The 16,184-nt window shown below is 39.3% G+C and overlaps 1 protein-coding gene across 2 annotated transcripts in view; it reads left to right on the top strand.

Annotated features, from left to right (window-relative positions):
• Positions 1 to 16,184, top strand: part of LOC5568189 (zinc finger protein 611) — an 84,075-nt gene that overhangs the window by 13,426 nt on the left and 54,465 nt on the right. The window contains exons 2-3 of one of the 2 annotated variants that reach the window (XM_021848225.1): positions 2,586 to 2,888; positions 7,225 to 8,583. In XM_021848225.1, the coding sequence (XP_021703917.1) occupies positions 2,640 to 2,888; positions 7,225 to 8,583 (1,608 nt within the window). In that variant the 5' untranslated portion in view covers positions 2,586 to 2,639. Of the gene's footprint in view, positions 1 to 2,585; positions 2,889 to 4,323; positions 4,466 to 7,224; positions 8,584 to 16,184 lie in introns of those variants that run through there. The other variant, XM_021848227.1, reaches the window with a different exon arrangement.

Genomic DNA, 16,184 nt, shown 5'->3' with positions numbered 1-16,184 from the left:
CGATCACCCGTACATGTTTGAGATGCTCCCGAGTCAACCCAAGCAACACCAGCCCCAGCCAGCTAATGGGTATCGGCTTATCGGCTGCCAGAGTTGTACGTTCGCCTCCATTCGCCGTCACCGGTGTGGATTACGCCGGCCTGTTCATCATGAAGCAAGGAGAGCGCCGTCCAGCGTTGATCAAGGCATACGTCTCCATCTATACGTGTGCATGACTACCAAGGTCATCCACCGGGAAGCAGTGTCGGACTTGAGCACCGATGCTTTTTTGGTATCCCTGAAGCTTTTCATTGGACGACGAGGTACGGTTCTGCAGCTCCACTCGGATAACGATCGTCATTGTTGGCGCCATAAACCAGTTATTGAAAGCAGCTTTCGTGGTAGCAGTTTCAATGCTGTGATTTATTTATTGCACTTTGTATTACAAATTCTTGAATTACATATTACCCTAGCCCGACAAACAATATGAGACTAGGGTTCAGATTGATAGATCTTCCCATACCGCACCACTAACAGGTGATCTACCCGCTTTACGGGTACTCTAGGCTATGAACCAATGAGCATCTGTACGTGCCATAAATTCTTTTGTTCTCATGACTTTTACTGTGCGCCGTGTGTTGGTGCTGTCTCGCTCTCTCTCACGGGCAACTTGAAAACAGAGCGCACAGTAAAAGTCAAACGTTTTATGGCATGCATAGGCTCATGTGGGGTATTTCATTTCGCTTGAAGACGTTGGGCATGGGATGGTATACTCAAAATAATCCAAACGTCATTGTTACGTGAAAACATACGTGGTTTTTTTCCATCGCACTTTTTACGTAGCACTTACGTGGATCCTACACGGGAAAAAAATCTGTGGTAAAAATAACTATTTTAGCTGACTACGCCCATTCTTAAAACTACCATGGAAATTCAGTCCAATTTACTATGTTTACGGTACACCCCACCGCATTACTGGTACATTTGACAGAACTAATTTACAACAATCTGATTCCAACTACAGACATGATAAAATCAAGCGCATTTCTGGTCTGCTGAAAATTGCCGGTGCGAGCGCTTAAGTTAACCCCCTAAAATGGTAGGTTTTACCGCACAATTTTTTTGCGTGTAGGTACCACTGAATGAACGCTTGAACAAATAGACCTCATCAGTTCCATCGAAGTTTCAGGTAGCTGCTACATGAATTTTCACGTAGCTTCTACGAAGTGCTTTAGTGGATCCTAGATGATATGTTTATTAATTTTTATCGGTATTGTTAAATGAAACCCAATTCTGCTTTGCATTGGCTTCGCCAATTAAATAAAAAAAATAAACCAAACAAAAAGAATTCGAGTATTTATTGTATTCAATCGTTATTGCGAATCTAATGTATTAATATTGTATTCAATTGATGGTGTGAGTCCAATATCCACTGACCGACACGGTGGTATCCATGGTTCAACTGCATTAGAACAGACACAAATTTGTTAGGATTTGCTGTTCTATGTTTCGTAAGCTAAGAAAGATATAAAAAAAGCTATGAGATATATATATTCTCCGGTATCTAACACATATTTACTTTGAAATCAATAAAAAAGTTCTTTTAAAGTCCAGCAACTCCTGGAAAAACAAGCGGCCACCATTTTAAAATTTGAACTGTGAATGATCGCGATGTCAAAACAGAGAATGAACGCGATGTCAAAATGAATTTAATTGCCTACGTGATTTTCACGTAAGTGCGACAGGTAGGTTCGGTAACAATCACCGGAACTCCATTTGGTGATTACATATGCTCGAGTAATAATTACCTTGGTCAGGTGAAGATGAGGCAAAATTAATTTGGAATGATCTACGTGATTTTTCACGTAGCACTGACGTTTGGATTATTTTGAGTGTACATAAATTATATCATGCGATTCTCTTGCATTATTTACTTTATGCATAATTAATTCAATAACAACCAATGAAATGTGTCACCCTTACACGGGAAAAAATTCTGTGATAAAAATAACTATTTTAGCTGACTACGCTCATTCTTAAAACTACCATGGAAATTCAGACCAATTTACTATGTTTACGGTACACCACACCGCATTACTGGTACATTTGACAGAAATAATTTACAACAATCTGATTCCAACTACAGACATGGTAAAATCAAGCGCATTTCTGATCTGCTGAAAATTGCCGGTGCGAGCGCTTAAGTTAACCCCCTAAAATGGTAGTTTATACCGCACAATTTTTTTGCGTGTACTATAGGATGAGAGTGCATCAATTTTCATATATTTTTGTGCAGTGGAGAATATGTAAATGAACATACTTTCAAGTCAAAAGTTATCCATCAATCAGGAAATCTATATTCTAGACCCATTATCACCCCCAGCGACGGTACGTCATGTCGCCAAACTGTTGTGCGAATCGTAAAACCATTACACATATCGTTCAAACATTTTTTTTTATCGAGAAAGCACGCAGCCAATTGAAGCAATTGTCATCAACTTTGTTTTAATTCCATCTGTTTCAAATTTTGCATTATTCACGAATCAATCGTGCATCAAACTGTGGTACAGAATTTTGTAAAATTATTCGATTTATTCACATTTCAGTGCGTAAGCAACGTTAGGCGCGATTCAAGCGCTCTAATAGGCCTGCGGGTAGCAATGCCTCGAGGACGACCCCGCAAGACGAAGCAGTCACCGGATGGTGCCGTTCATGGTGAAATTCGGGGCGAACCGAAACCATTGACTCTGGACGAAGTGGAGACAAATGGACAAATTCCTCTCGGAAAAAGTAAACCGCGGGGGAGGCCACGGCAACCACGTCCTCAGGTCTTACCACCGGATATAAAGTCGGAAGTGGAGAACATGCAACATGATGAGACTGAAGAATATGCGGAGGAAGGTCCTAAGGTTTGTCGCAATTTTCTAAGGGGTCATCCATAAATGAAGTAGCATTTTAGGGTGGTGGGTTTACGAACTTGTGACGAGAGGAGGGAGGGGTTCGTAACTAGTGGACGTAGTATACTGAATTGTATCGATAAAAGCTTTAATTTAATTTCCGCTTTTTGTTGATGAAACTAAATCACAAAAAAATCCTTGTACTGAGATAACAATCGTCAAAAATATTTTAAATTTTCCTAATAAATTACATAGGAGAACTTACGTATTTACGGGTTTTTGTCGGCCAAATCATTTGGCTGCAAAATCGTTACCCGTTCTGTGGCGTAATTTGTTTAACGCGGCCAGTCTAGCGTATTGGGAGTCGTGGGATGGAGGCCTACCAGAACGATTCCATTATTTTTCACAATTTTACATCTTAAGGTGAATATGAATCGAAGCCAAACTTCAAATTTTCAAGAGCACGAATCTGGAGAACCAAAAATTCGTTCAAGCTGAAAACTTAATCGATTGGTCACTAGCTGGTGGTGACCTGAGACGAGACTCGCGAAGACGGTCTTCTTTTTCTGTGATTGCTGAGTTTTTTTTCTTATTCCACTTTGTGTTTATACCAATTATGCGCATGCTGTTCAAATCCTCACATGAACCTCTCAGCAAAAATGATTGAGTTTGCATCATATCGAATCATAAATAGACATTCGAGTGAAATTTCATGCCAGCAAACGTAGCAGACATTAGAAATAATTAATCTTCTGCTTAGATTTATCAGCAACTTAGGAAAAAAAAACTGCTCCGCCGACTGAGGTTTCTAATAACAGTTTATTTTGAACACAATACTTTTTATTTTTTCAGCCATAAAAACGGTGGGCTGCATTTGACGTTTCGTGAGAGGGGAATCTGGGCTGCATATGACGTTGATATTTTTCCTCTTCGCGAGTCTCTCTCAGGTGGTGACCAATCGATTAGGTTTTCAACTCAAATGGATGTTTGGTTCTCCAGATCCGTGCTCTTAAAAATTTTAACTTTGGCTTCGATTCATCTTCACCTTAATTTGTTCAAATGTTTTTTTTTGTCTACACTCAAAAAAATCCAAACGTCAGTGCTACGTGAAAAATCACGTAGATCATTCCAAATTCATTTTACCTCCACTTCACCTGACTAAGATAAAGATCACTAAACCATTCATAACCACCAAATAGTGACTCGGTAATGTTTACTGAGGTTACCTATAGCGCTCACGTGGAATTCACGTAGGTGTCTGAGTTCATTTTGACATTTGCATAGTGTACGTACATTCGGTGTTGAGCTCAAATCCTAATGTCGAATTCGTTTTTGTTCAGTTCCAACCTAGGTTCGCACTAGTTCCAACCTAACTGCTGTCAAAACGTTTTTTTATTCTTTATTTTCTTTTTCTTTTATTCGTTTTTTTTTTATTATTTTATTTTTATTTTTCATGACTGGGTTCACCAATACAACTTCATACGAATTGTCAAAATTGTAACAACAAGAACTGTTCTTCAGTACAAACCAACAAAAAAACATCCAAAATGCAAAATTGTGTGCTTGCGGTTACGCTTGCTGCTTCCGAGGTAAAATTATTTGAATCAGAATCTGAATCAATTTCAACTCGAAACTCCTGCCAGTGAGGTGCAGATTTGGTTTTATCAGTTATTTCGAAAAAAAAATATAATTAAGCGAAAGCGTGTGGGCAATTTTATGAACGACGTGGTGGAGAACTACATGGTATGGATAAAAAGGTAGTATGTACCGTAATCCGGGGTCAAATTAATCACTGGAATGATCAGTAGGTAAATTCCGGCGAACAATTTCTTCGAAGAGCAGTAATTTTCTTCCATTACTCGCCAGCAAGAAATTTTTTTTCGAAGAAAACACGCGCCGGAATTCGTCTACAGATTAGTTGTTTAATGTTTCGTTAACATCACAGACATGTCATATTTTCTACTTTATAAACATCTAATGATGATTTTGAACTACAGTCGACTCTCCACAACTCGATATATGCTATAAATAGATGGATTTATCGGTAACTTCGAATTTCTTTACATAGTGCTCTACTTAGGTCGATATTCCCGTAACTCGATATCTCCACTAGTCGCTGTCACGTTAGAGGTAAATGTCTCCATAACTCGATATTTATTTTAAAATACTAGTTCTTGTTTGGAGGTTGAAGGTTTGGAGGAATAAATCCTTGTAAGTTGTAATAAAAGTTCAAAACATTAACAAATAAAATTATTGATTGTCAGTAAAGTAACGTGATTTTACAAAAAAAAAGTTTTCAAATAATAGTTTTTAAAATACTTTTACCAAATAATATTGCCTTCTTAAGGATGTGATCATTAATGTATTGGAAATACAGAAATTTGTTCCTTTGATTTTGGGATTGTGTCCCTATAGTCTACAACTCAATAATTCTTTAAGTCGATGGTCTCTTGGATATCGAGTTATGGAGATTCCAAAGGATGGCATAACAAAAGTTGTGAAACGTGCCTTGCGATGTGATCAATATGCCCCCGGATTACGGTATATGCATTTGTATACAATTTGAGTACAGAATTATTTTATTCTAGTTTCGACGAAATTTCCGCCTGTAAAAAGCAACAGCTGAAATTATTGTCATGAGATTTGCGCAGTTTTGGAAACGGATACGAAATAGTAGTTTACGGAACAAGTTGCAGAATGATGATTTTTACAGCACGCGCCGTAAATTTATCCTTCGAGGCTTGCCGAGTGCTGTAAAAATCGAGTTCTGCAACGAGTTACGTACAACATTTTTTGCAATTTCGTAGAAGATCACTTGACGGTATCAAAAATTGTATCGGAATGCATAAACCATAATTTTACAATTTCTGAATTTCTTTTGTAATGATTCTTTACGCAACTTAAAAGCGTTGCGTAATGAATCTTTACAGCACTGGTTTCAGTTGCGTAATAACTATTCCCGCACTGCATAATAATATAATACTTATAATATTTATTGTATTTTTGTGTTAGCTTGGTAAAAACGGCAAACACAGGTTGAACAAGAATATTATAGCGAAGCAACGTTTGACAAGACAGCTCCGCGTGATGGCACACACACCAACACACGGTTTGACAGATTAACCTGAAAACGTTTTTTTTATGCTGGAGTCAGGTTAACACTAACCCAGGTTTAAAAACGAAAACGACATAAGATGGCGCCCGCTTGATTTTTGAAGAACTTCAGAAGCTGCTGCTGCTTTAAACATTGTGTAAGATTGATTTCAAGGTAAATATGCTTTGAATACCGAAGAATCCCTGCTTTACTTCATATTTTATACGTGATTTATAACCTCTATCAATTATAGCACGCGAAGGCTACAACAAGGCAGACCAAACTCACAAAATTGGGGACAGGATTCAAAATGCTCAGATTGACAATAAAAATATCACAATATTTTAAGTTTGTTTACATTGGGAATTAGTTTTCCTCCAAAGCCTATTAGAAATAAGATTGGTCTTTATTACAGTTAAATTTAATGCAAAACCATCTAAGTCCTATTGAAACGCTTCGTAAAGGCTACCGGAAAATCCACGTAGCTCTTACGTTTAGCGACGGTGGAATGGACGAAGTTCAAAAGTTCATGCGTTCATTCTGGGCTACCTATGATTAACGTAAGAGCTACGTGGAAAGTGCGATGGAAAAAAATCACGTATGTTTTCACGTAACAATGACGTTTGGATTATTTTGAGTGTACAAACATGAGGCTTTATCGAGCTTCCGATATTTTTGACATTTTTTTTACTGCCTATTTAACCTTCCAGTTGTCGCGCGGTATGCCACCGTCAGAACCACCACGCTGCTGTTGTGAACGAATAGCGAGGTTTTTTCAACAGTGTTGTACGAAATACAACAGCGCGACGACTGAAGTGTTAAAGGCACAAACGCTCTATTATAAATGTTCACAATTTTAGCAGATAGAATCAATCAATTCAGGGTGCAACTATGCATTTAAAAAAACGTATTTTTAGCCAAGAGAATTATGATTAAGGTTTCAAGAGGATTGCAGGACATCAACTTATCTATCCCAAAAATTTTCAAAATCGTTTGATGATTAAAGAATGGAGCTTTGTCTTATATCATATTTTTTTGAAGAACACTTCAGTATGCAATGGTAATGCAATTTAATTAACATACTTTTTCAAATATTTCTATTGCATAATAGGTATTTTGGAGGGAGGGGGTTTGTGACCGAATGCTACGAGGGAGAGGAGGTGTAAAAAATCAGTGGAAATGCTACTTAATTTATATATGATCTCTAACGAATAACGAAAGCTATTCATTAATTTGTGATCCTCTTATTCTCAGGACGAAAACCACCCTGGCCGGAAATCCAACGTATCATGTGAATTCTGCGGGAAAGTTTTCAAATTCCGCGCCACCTTGAAGCAACATGAACAGATTCACTATGGGATCAAAGCATTTGAATGCGAGATTTGCAATCGTCGGTTTCTGCATAAAGGAACCTTGAAAGTGCACCTTCGGATGCATACCGGAGAGATGCCGTACCAGTGCCCTCACTGTCCGAAACAGTTTCGCGGTCAAACAGCCTTGGATTGTCACATCTTCAGGCATACCAAGCAGGGTACTAAGTGCCCTCAGTGCTCGTCGATCTTCGCTACGCCGTCCATTGTGAAGCAGCACATCCGGGAGGTGCACACAACGGAACGGGTCAACACGTGTCAGATCTGCGGAATTACCTACAAGCATCTCAAGAGCTTGCGGTTACATCTGCGGAATCACCAGAAGCGGGTTTGCCCGGATTGTGGGAAAATCTTCCACAGTGTGTACGCCATGATGACCCATCGGAAAATCCACGCACAGGATCATTTCCAGTTCAATTGTGGCTATTGCGATCGAAAGTTTGAGAAGGAAGATGAGCTGGTGGCGCACGGTAAACTGCGAGGACGAACCTACCAGTGCGAGATGTGCTGCCACAGTTTCAATAAGGCAGACTACCTGGACAATCACAACCGGAGGAACCACTGGAAGGAATTGGGATTGGAACAGCTGAAGATTGCCCCGCCGAAGAATGGTTGGAACCGGAAGGGAGTCCCAAAGCCGAAAAGAAAGGGCTTTGAGGAAGATGGGGGTGAAGTGACGCTAGAGATGGAGCCATTAGAGGTAGCTTACAACGTGAATGTTCCACCTATTTCGGAAACGTACATCGATTACGTTGAGGCCCCTCAACCGGAAACTTCCTATACTGAGTACAGCGTTCCACAGGATCCGCAGCTAGATGTTGAGTCGCTCTGTCAAATTGCGAAAAACGAATGTGATAGCGATTTTAAAACGAACTCGCTTGAGGTGGAACATATTCTGCCGGATGAGACTCCACACGGCGTTGTACAGCAGGAATATCGACTGGAATCTGACCATGACTACGTTGGGGATGACTTTCATTACGAGGACGATAGCGTGAAAGACGATGTACCGGACGAAGATGACGAGGAATTGAAAACGGAAATAAAGAATGAACCGGAAGTGATACAGGACAGTCCGATGGTATGTCCAGTGCCAACCGAAGTGCCTACAGAGCCAGATAAGGATTCAATAGTGGATGCTGTGCCCAAATTGGAAGACCCCGAGCAGAAAGAAGAAATAGAGAAGGTCGCCGAAGTCGCAGACGTTGGTTCGGACACAGATGACGATGATAAGCCGTTGTCGGTAAGTATTGGCTTTGACTTGTTGGGAATGTTGTTTTTTGTTCCGTAGGTCCTGCCTATTGTTATTGAAGATTATTATTGTCCATCAAACTCGCTGAGCTCCACGCTTCTTTGTGCAAACTAGAACATCATCTTTGTAAGTTCTGTCTGACCAAAACGGGTTAAACGAATGTTCATGTCATGCGCGGGGCAAACAAATTGGCTGGACCTGGGAATCTTAACTCGACTTTTTGCATAACGCTTTTCAGCGCAATATTAATCGATATGTACAGAGAGAAATCTGCAAAAAGTTTTACACAATTTCGCACACCAACCACCGTCTCTCCTATCAGATTTGTGAGCTACCCTGGAATTTAGCTCGAAAAGTGGGGGCTAATTGGTCTGTAGTACTGACGTAGACATATTCTTCATTGTCTTGATCTTCATTTTCTGCGCTCTAAGTCATATTCAAGTGTTCATTGAAGTGCTGCTTCCACTTTTCTATCCTCCACGTTCGTCCGCCAAGATGCTGCCAGTGCATTCGATTCCCAGCCCTTTCACAAAAAAATCGTTCTGTCAGCAAAAAATGACACACAGAGGACTGTCCTTTTAGAACATATCCTTGGTCTGTATCGAATTGTGACTGAGATACACTGACCGTCCTCGAATTTGACTATGACAATTGACTATGGTGTTAGAGTATAATTCTGGACGACGAGCTGCCCAAAAATGCATGTCAGTCCCATGTTCTCTCAAAAGTAGACATAGACATAGTAGTCGGGTTCAGAATGGGTACTAAAGGGCGAACACAAAATTATTGTGACACCGAAAATGTCATGCCAATTTTCTCATAATGTTTAGAATCAAACCAAAATTTTAGGGTAGTTTTATACATATATTTACTTCAAAAATCAAAAAAAAAAGTTAATCGATGGAGCCTTGAGTGTACAATTGAAGGCATTTTCGCTTGATGCCCTTCATCAAAGTCCTTACAGTGTCATCCGGTACCAGTTTCTCAGTTTTTTTTTTGCTATTTTCTTAACATGTCCTTCTCGTCTTTGACTGTCTTCTTGCTCTTCCGAAGTTCCCGCTTCATTATTGCCCTGTTCTACTCAACCGGGCGCAGCTCCGGACAGTTTGGCGGATTCATGTCCTTTGGAACAAAATGGACGGAATTGGCCTCATACCACTCCATGACACTTTTAGAATAGTGGCATGATGCCAAATCTGTCCAAAATAGCGGAGCTTCGTCGTGCTGCTGCAAGAATGGCAAAAGGCGCTTCACTCAGATTTGTAGATCTCGCCATTTACTGTACCCTTTGTCACGAAAGGCTCACTCCTCAGTCCCCAAGAGCAGCTGGCCTGCCAAATGAGATATTTGGAGGCGAACTTCGACATTTTATTCTTCTTAAATTTGTCGTCCACATCGAACTTGCTCTTGCCGGTGAAAAATTTCAACCCCGGAATTTGCTTAAAATCGGCTTTCATATACGTTTCGTCGTCCATCACACAGTAGCCATATTTTGTCAGCATCTTCTCGTAGAGCTTCCGTGCCCGAGTTTTGGGAAGTTCTCTTCTTTGCATTCTGGCCGGAGCTCTGCGACATGCCGATCTTTTTAGCCAAATCACGGCTTGAGACGTTGGGATTTGCTTTAATCATCCGCTTCACCTTTCCCTCCGTCTTTTTGTTCTCCGGTCCCGGTTTTCTTCCAGCTCCTTTGCCGTGGTCCAACGTCAACCGCTCCTGGAACCGCTTCTACACTCTGGAGACGGTTGAATGGTGAATGTTCAACATTTTTCCCAACTGCCGGTGCGACAGGTCAGGAAATTCCAGGTGTTTGGAAAAAAATTGTTCTCTCGGTTCACCTCCATTTTCGTTGAATCGAAAAACACGACTTCGAGTTTGACAGCATGTAAACAATACACATCAATGAGTTATGCCCTGTTGAATGTGTCGCAATAATTTCGTGTTCGCCCTTTACTTCTAGTACTGCATTTGATTCCTTGGTACTGCAAAAGGTACCCAAGTTTGACAGATCGCAGTGAGCAATTCTCGCCACTATCGGCACACTTCGTTAGAATTCCAATTTTATGTCACTGATCGCTAGTGTATGTTAAAACTAAAGGGTGGTCGATTTGGTTTTCCCAAATTTGTGGACCCATCTTTTGATACATTTTTTGATAAATCACAGGTATTTCTTCACGTAATATGTCTCACATTTCCCTTGAAACGCATAGCAAGCTTAATGGCTCGTATAGAGGAAGGCTTTCATTTGAAGCTAATCAATTTTTAGCGATCATTTTGAATTTCGTCAGAATACCCGTTTTTTACGCACCGCTGGCTTTGAGTTTTGAGATCACCCCCAGAAAGCTGAGAAAAAAAAACTGAGTAAGATAGGCTACACAAACTAGGTGAGCAATGGTATTTACCCTATGAAATGAACAATTTTCAAAATCATGTTCTACGATTTTGACGTCGCCATCAATGCAAACATCATTTTAGGCGGCATCCACAAATTATGTAACGCTCTAGTGGAAGGGGGGGAGTAGGCTCGAGCGTTACGACTCATACAAAAATTTGAAAATTTTCATACAACAAGCGTTACGGAGGGGGTGGGGGATGGAGTTGGTCGAAAATTTCGAATTTTAGCGTTACGTAATAAATGGACGCCGCCTTATGTACAACAGAGAAACAAGTTTTCAATCGTTGATTTTTTCTTCGAGTCGAGTGCAGAATAGGAGTATAATATTAATATTAAGTGAAAAAATCTATCGGTCATCTTGAATTTTGACGCCACCTTGGTTTTACGTAGTATAATGAGTTTTTCTCCTTGGTAGTACTCCACATGTGCAATTTTGAGGCTACTGCTAAAAATTACTTACTCAGTTTTTTTTCTCAGCTTTCTGATGATGAGCTAAAAATTCGAAACCAGCGGTGCGCTAATGGTGAAAAAACGGTTTTTCTGATGAAATTCAAGATGGCGGCCAAATTCAAAATGGCCGCCAAAATTTGTTTATCTTTGAATGAAAGCTAAATCCACAGACAAACAGACGTCACACTCTCATCGCTGTCCATCGACCAACTTTTTAACGATCGATTCGAGTATCTGGTAGATGGTCAATCGACCACCTGCAGCGCTCCCGTCGTTTTTGTTCGTGTTTGACGTTTACACACTACCGCCATCTGTTGGTCCATCGGCCAACTACAGTGTTTTTAGCATTGGGCGTACATGTTTTGGCGACTATGATTTTGATCGCAATTTATTCTAAGTGTCACGTCTGTTTCTCTGTGCTAAATCCTTCCTCTACAGGGTGTCCGCAAATTATCCGTACAAACTTTGAAGACATGGCTCTATGCAATCAAGCATAATAAATTCAATATTCTTGCATAGTTTTAAACATTGGCTTATTAGATTCTTAAGAAGTAAGTTTGACACATTTCCGATTTCAAATTATTGCAAAACCAACCCAAATGTATTAAGATGTCTTAAAGGGAGCTGCTTAATGACGGAAGATAATTGCCCATAGAACTTACTGGATTTGAACCGTACAATTTTGTATTTCCAGTCCAACTTGAAGCCACTAACCTGTAGATTACAGCCTGGTTTCAGCCAGAATTGCTCAGTACACTTTTCACGACATTCTAGATTTTGGTCTACTATTTCATGTGCCATGAAATTTTGGGCAACTGCAAGGTACTTGCTCGAAATTCAATTCAACATGATTAATGCAGGGTGGCCACCGAACCGGGAAAATGGCGAGAATTTGAATCCACCGGGAAAAAGCGGGAATTTGCTACACCATATTTCTTAAAAATGTTTCACTCTTTTCTTAGCAATGTTTTGAATTTTTTTTTTTTGTGCTCGCCCTGATAGTGGCAATTATTTGTTGAACTTTTTTCTAACTTTCTTTTACTTGACGTTTTGAATCAAAGTTTAATTACTTATTGCAGATTGGTTTAGCACTCTTCTGTAGTTGCTGAATACCACAACTAATCTTGACAACAAGCCTTTATTTATAAAAGTTTTAATATGTCACTAGTTACCTAATCGACAATGTTTTGAATAAGGACTCATTCACGAGTAGAAAATCAATAAGGTACCGCGGGGTAAGTGGGTAAATGGGGTAAGTGAAAACAATTGATATATTTTACTGAATATGTGAATTAACGTTTTAAACTCATACGTAAACCTTTGAGGCCATAGAGAACATTACGATAGGTAACAGATTTCTGAGATTTTTCAGCCATTTTTGCATAATAGAGCAAAAAATTATTAACCTGTCAACGGTTACTCCGTAACAAGTTGACGGCGCACAATCTTATTCTAATATTTTCAGTGGAAAAAAGTTGCGGAAAATAATTTCCTGTACCACTTCTTAGTTGTCCTCTGTGACAGTTTCAAACTGCAATAAAAAAGTTTTAGAATTAATTCGACGTAGACCTAAAAATAACTAAATTTAAACACCGTCAATTTTCTTACCAGGTGGGGCAAGTGAAAAGTTTATCATTAGAGATTGAATTTGAGTTTCCTCTTTAAGTAGCCATAAGTAAACATGGTTCGCAATTATCATAGAAAAACATAACGTGCTGATAATTCAAGAAACACTAATACTCAAGCGTTAATAGCTATTAGAAATCATGGAACTTCTCTAAAAGATGTTTTTTTTCTTTTGTTGGGATTTGAACCACTGCGACCATTAAGTTGATCTATTGTGGTATACCCCTGTTTATTTTTCGCATATTTTCAGGACGACAAGTTACTATTGAGAGTAACTGCAGTTGACTGATAGTGCGACGTACCCCAATCTGGTATGATTCTTAAAATGAATTCAACTACCTTATTGGGATTTCCTTGCCAAATTTCAAAAGGACTCAGTATGCCCTTGTTGAAATACTGTCTTCTTTGCGCAAATAGTGCTGAGCATTCACAAAGCAAGTGTTGAGAGGTCTCTATCTCACAGTCACAAAACCGACAGATATCAGTTGGACTTCGACCCATCTTCTTTAAATGATATCTAGCTGGACAATGTCCTGTAAATAGTCCAATAACTATACAGAATGATTTTTTATTTAAGTTTAGAAGTTTTTCTGTAATTTGTTTATTTGGAGTTATAAACAGTTTAGACTGTCTTGATGTATTTGTACCAATCCAGTTCGACTGTATCATATTACGCTCCCATTTTTTTATTTCCATTTGTATTACACATTTTGAAACTCCACAAAAGGGTTCTGGTCCTAAAAACTGAGTATTCGATCCTCGTCTAGCCAGAAAATCAGCTTTCTCATTTTTTTCGATTCCACAATGGCCTGGTACCCAGTACAGGGACACCTGGTTATTCATAGCCAGTTGCTTCAATACTTGTATGCATTCCTAAACCAGTTTTGATTGGCATGTATAGGATTTTAATGCGTTCAGAGCCGCCTGGCTGTCTGAAAATACGCAAATCCTTGCATGTCTATACTTTCTTCTAAGACATATAGAAGCACACTCTAAGATGGCGTATATTTCTGCAAGGAAAACAGTTGTCCATCGTCCCATTGGTATTGAAACATTAACTCCTGGACCTGTTATTCCAGCCCCTGTGTTATCACTCATTTTAGAACCATCGGTGCAGAACATAATCGATCCTGGTGAAATACTAGGCCCACCCGATTCCCACATTTGGCGGTCTGTTTCAACCACCTTATATGGTATATCTAGGTTTAGGGTTCTTTCCATCCAGTCTTCGTTCATGACTACTAATGGATTAATTTGAAAATCTTTCAGTATACTTAGATGTCCGGAAAGATTTCCTTCAAGAAAGATATTCGTTCTTCGCAGTCTTAGTGCATTCTTTTCAGCTTCCATTTGCACGTGTTGATGAAGTGGAAGCTTATACAGAACTGCCTCTACACGGAGAAAATGAAGTACTCAAAAGTGAGTTCATTCCACTCAATTCCGGGGGTTCGTGCGTTAACCTAATTTTGAGTTGATGGGGTAGAAGTTGTTTTCATTTGCAGCCATGCGAAAAAATACCTACTGGCTAAGTTCTTTCCACTCAACCGGCAGATCAAATAACTCAACTTCCAGTACTATGCCACTTACTCAAATTTGAGGTAACGCACAAAGGTTCGGTTTTTGGGTTGTTTGGCTCTTCGCTCTCTGACAACAATAGAAGGAGCGAATGAAATAGGGAGAGAAAAATAACTCAAAAGTAAGTTAAAAAATACTCAAATATGGGTTTTCCGTTTTCTCCGTGTAAGGCCTTTGATGGCGTACTACGCATTGCTCCTGTCATAGCCATGCAGGCCAAACGTTGCAATTTTTCTAGCTTTTTTTGGGCTGTGCTTTGCTTTGTTTTAGGCCACCATACTAGTGCGGCATAAACTACCCTGGGCCTTACAATAACCGTATAAATTTCAATGAATCATTTTAGGTTTGAGACCCCATTTTTTACCAAAAGTATTCTGACTCACCCTCAGGGCAATAGTGGCTTTGCTTATTACCTGCTCTAAGTGCAAGTTCCAATTAAGTTTATCATCTAGAATAACTCCTAGATATTTTACACTGGATGCATATTGGACAATACATCCCTCAATTGTTATATTTTTAAAAGTTACTTTCCGTCTGCGAGTGAACGGTACCAAAACGGTTTTCGATGGGTTTATATTCAACCCTTCGTTTTGGCACCACCGCGAAATGCAGTTTAGTGCAGACTGCATTAAATCTGTGATGGTATGTTCAAACTTTCCACGAACTATTATGGCCACATCATCAGCAAAACCGATAACTTCGAAGCCTTGTTCTGTCAATTTATTAAGAATATCATCAACAACAAGCGACCATAATAAAGGCGACAATACGCCTCCTTGAGGACATCCCTTAGTGGTCTTTATTGTTATAGATGATACTCCCAATTCAGCAGATACTTCTCTATTTTTCAGCATTTCCATAATCCAAGCTATAATGCCAGGATCGAAATGCCTATTTTCCATTGACTTTTTTATTGAACTGAATGTCGCATTATCAAAAGCACCTTCTACATCAAGAAATGCTACAAGAGCAATTTCTTTTCTATCGAGAGTACTTTCTATTTTTGTAACCAAATTATGTAGAGCAGTGACTGTAGATTTGTTAGTTTGATATGCATACTGATACCTGTTAAGAGGAATCTTTTGTAGGTATTCTGTTTTGATATATTCATCTATTATCTTTTCCATGATAATAAATCTTCGAGCTGTTTAGTAGAATACCTATAAGTAGATGAAAAAACCGAATTTAGTACTATACCATTTAATTCCACTAGAGTTTGTATCCTTTGACAGATACGCGTATTTCGACCTCAACTGTAAGGCCGTTTTCAGTGTCGTGTACTAGACTCGACTCTTTTCCATGATTTTAAGCATAGTAGATGTTAGACTTATTGGCCTAAAAGATTTTGGATTTGTTTTGTCTCTTTTTCCTACTTTAGGAATGAAGACAACTCGTACTTGGTTCCATATTTTTGGTACATGGCCTAACATTAAACTTGCTTTGAAAATATTTGTTATAGAATCCAGCAGTATTTCCCCACCATTCTGAAGCAGTGCAGGAAATATACCGTCCATTCCCGGAGATTTAAATGGTTCGAAAGAGTTCATCG

This window comes from Aedes aegypti, chromosome 2 (assembly GCF_002204515.2).
Source record: "Aedes aegypti strain LVP_AGWG chromosome 2, AaegL5.0 Primary Assembly, whole genome shotgun sequence".
Classification (NCBI taxonomy): domain Eukaryota; kingdom Metazoa; phylum Arthropoda; class Insecta; order Diptera; family Culicidae; genus Aedes; species Aedes aegypti.
This window is presented reverse-complemented; position numbering and strand designations above follow the sequence as displayed.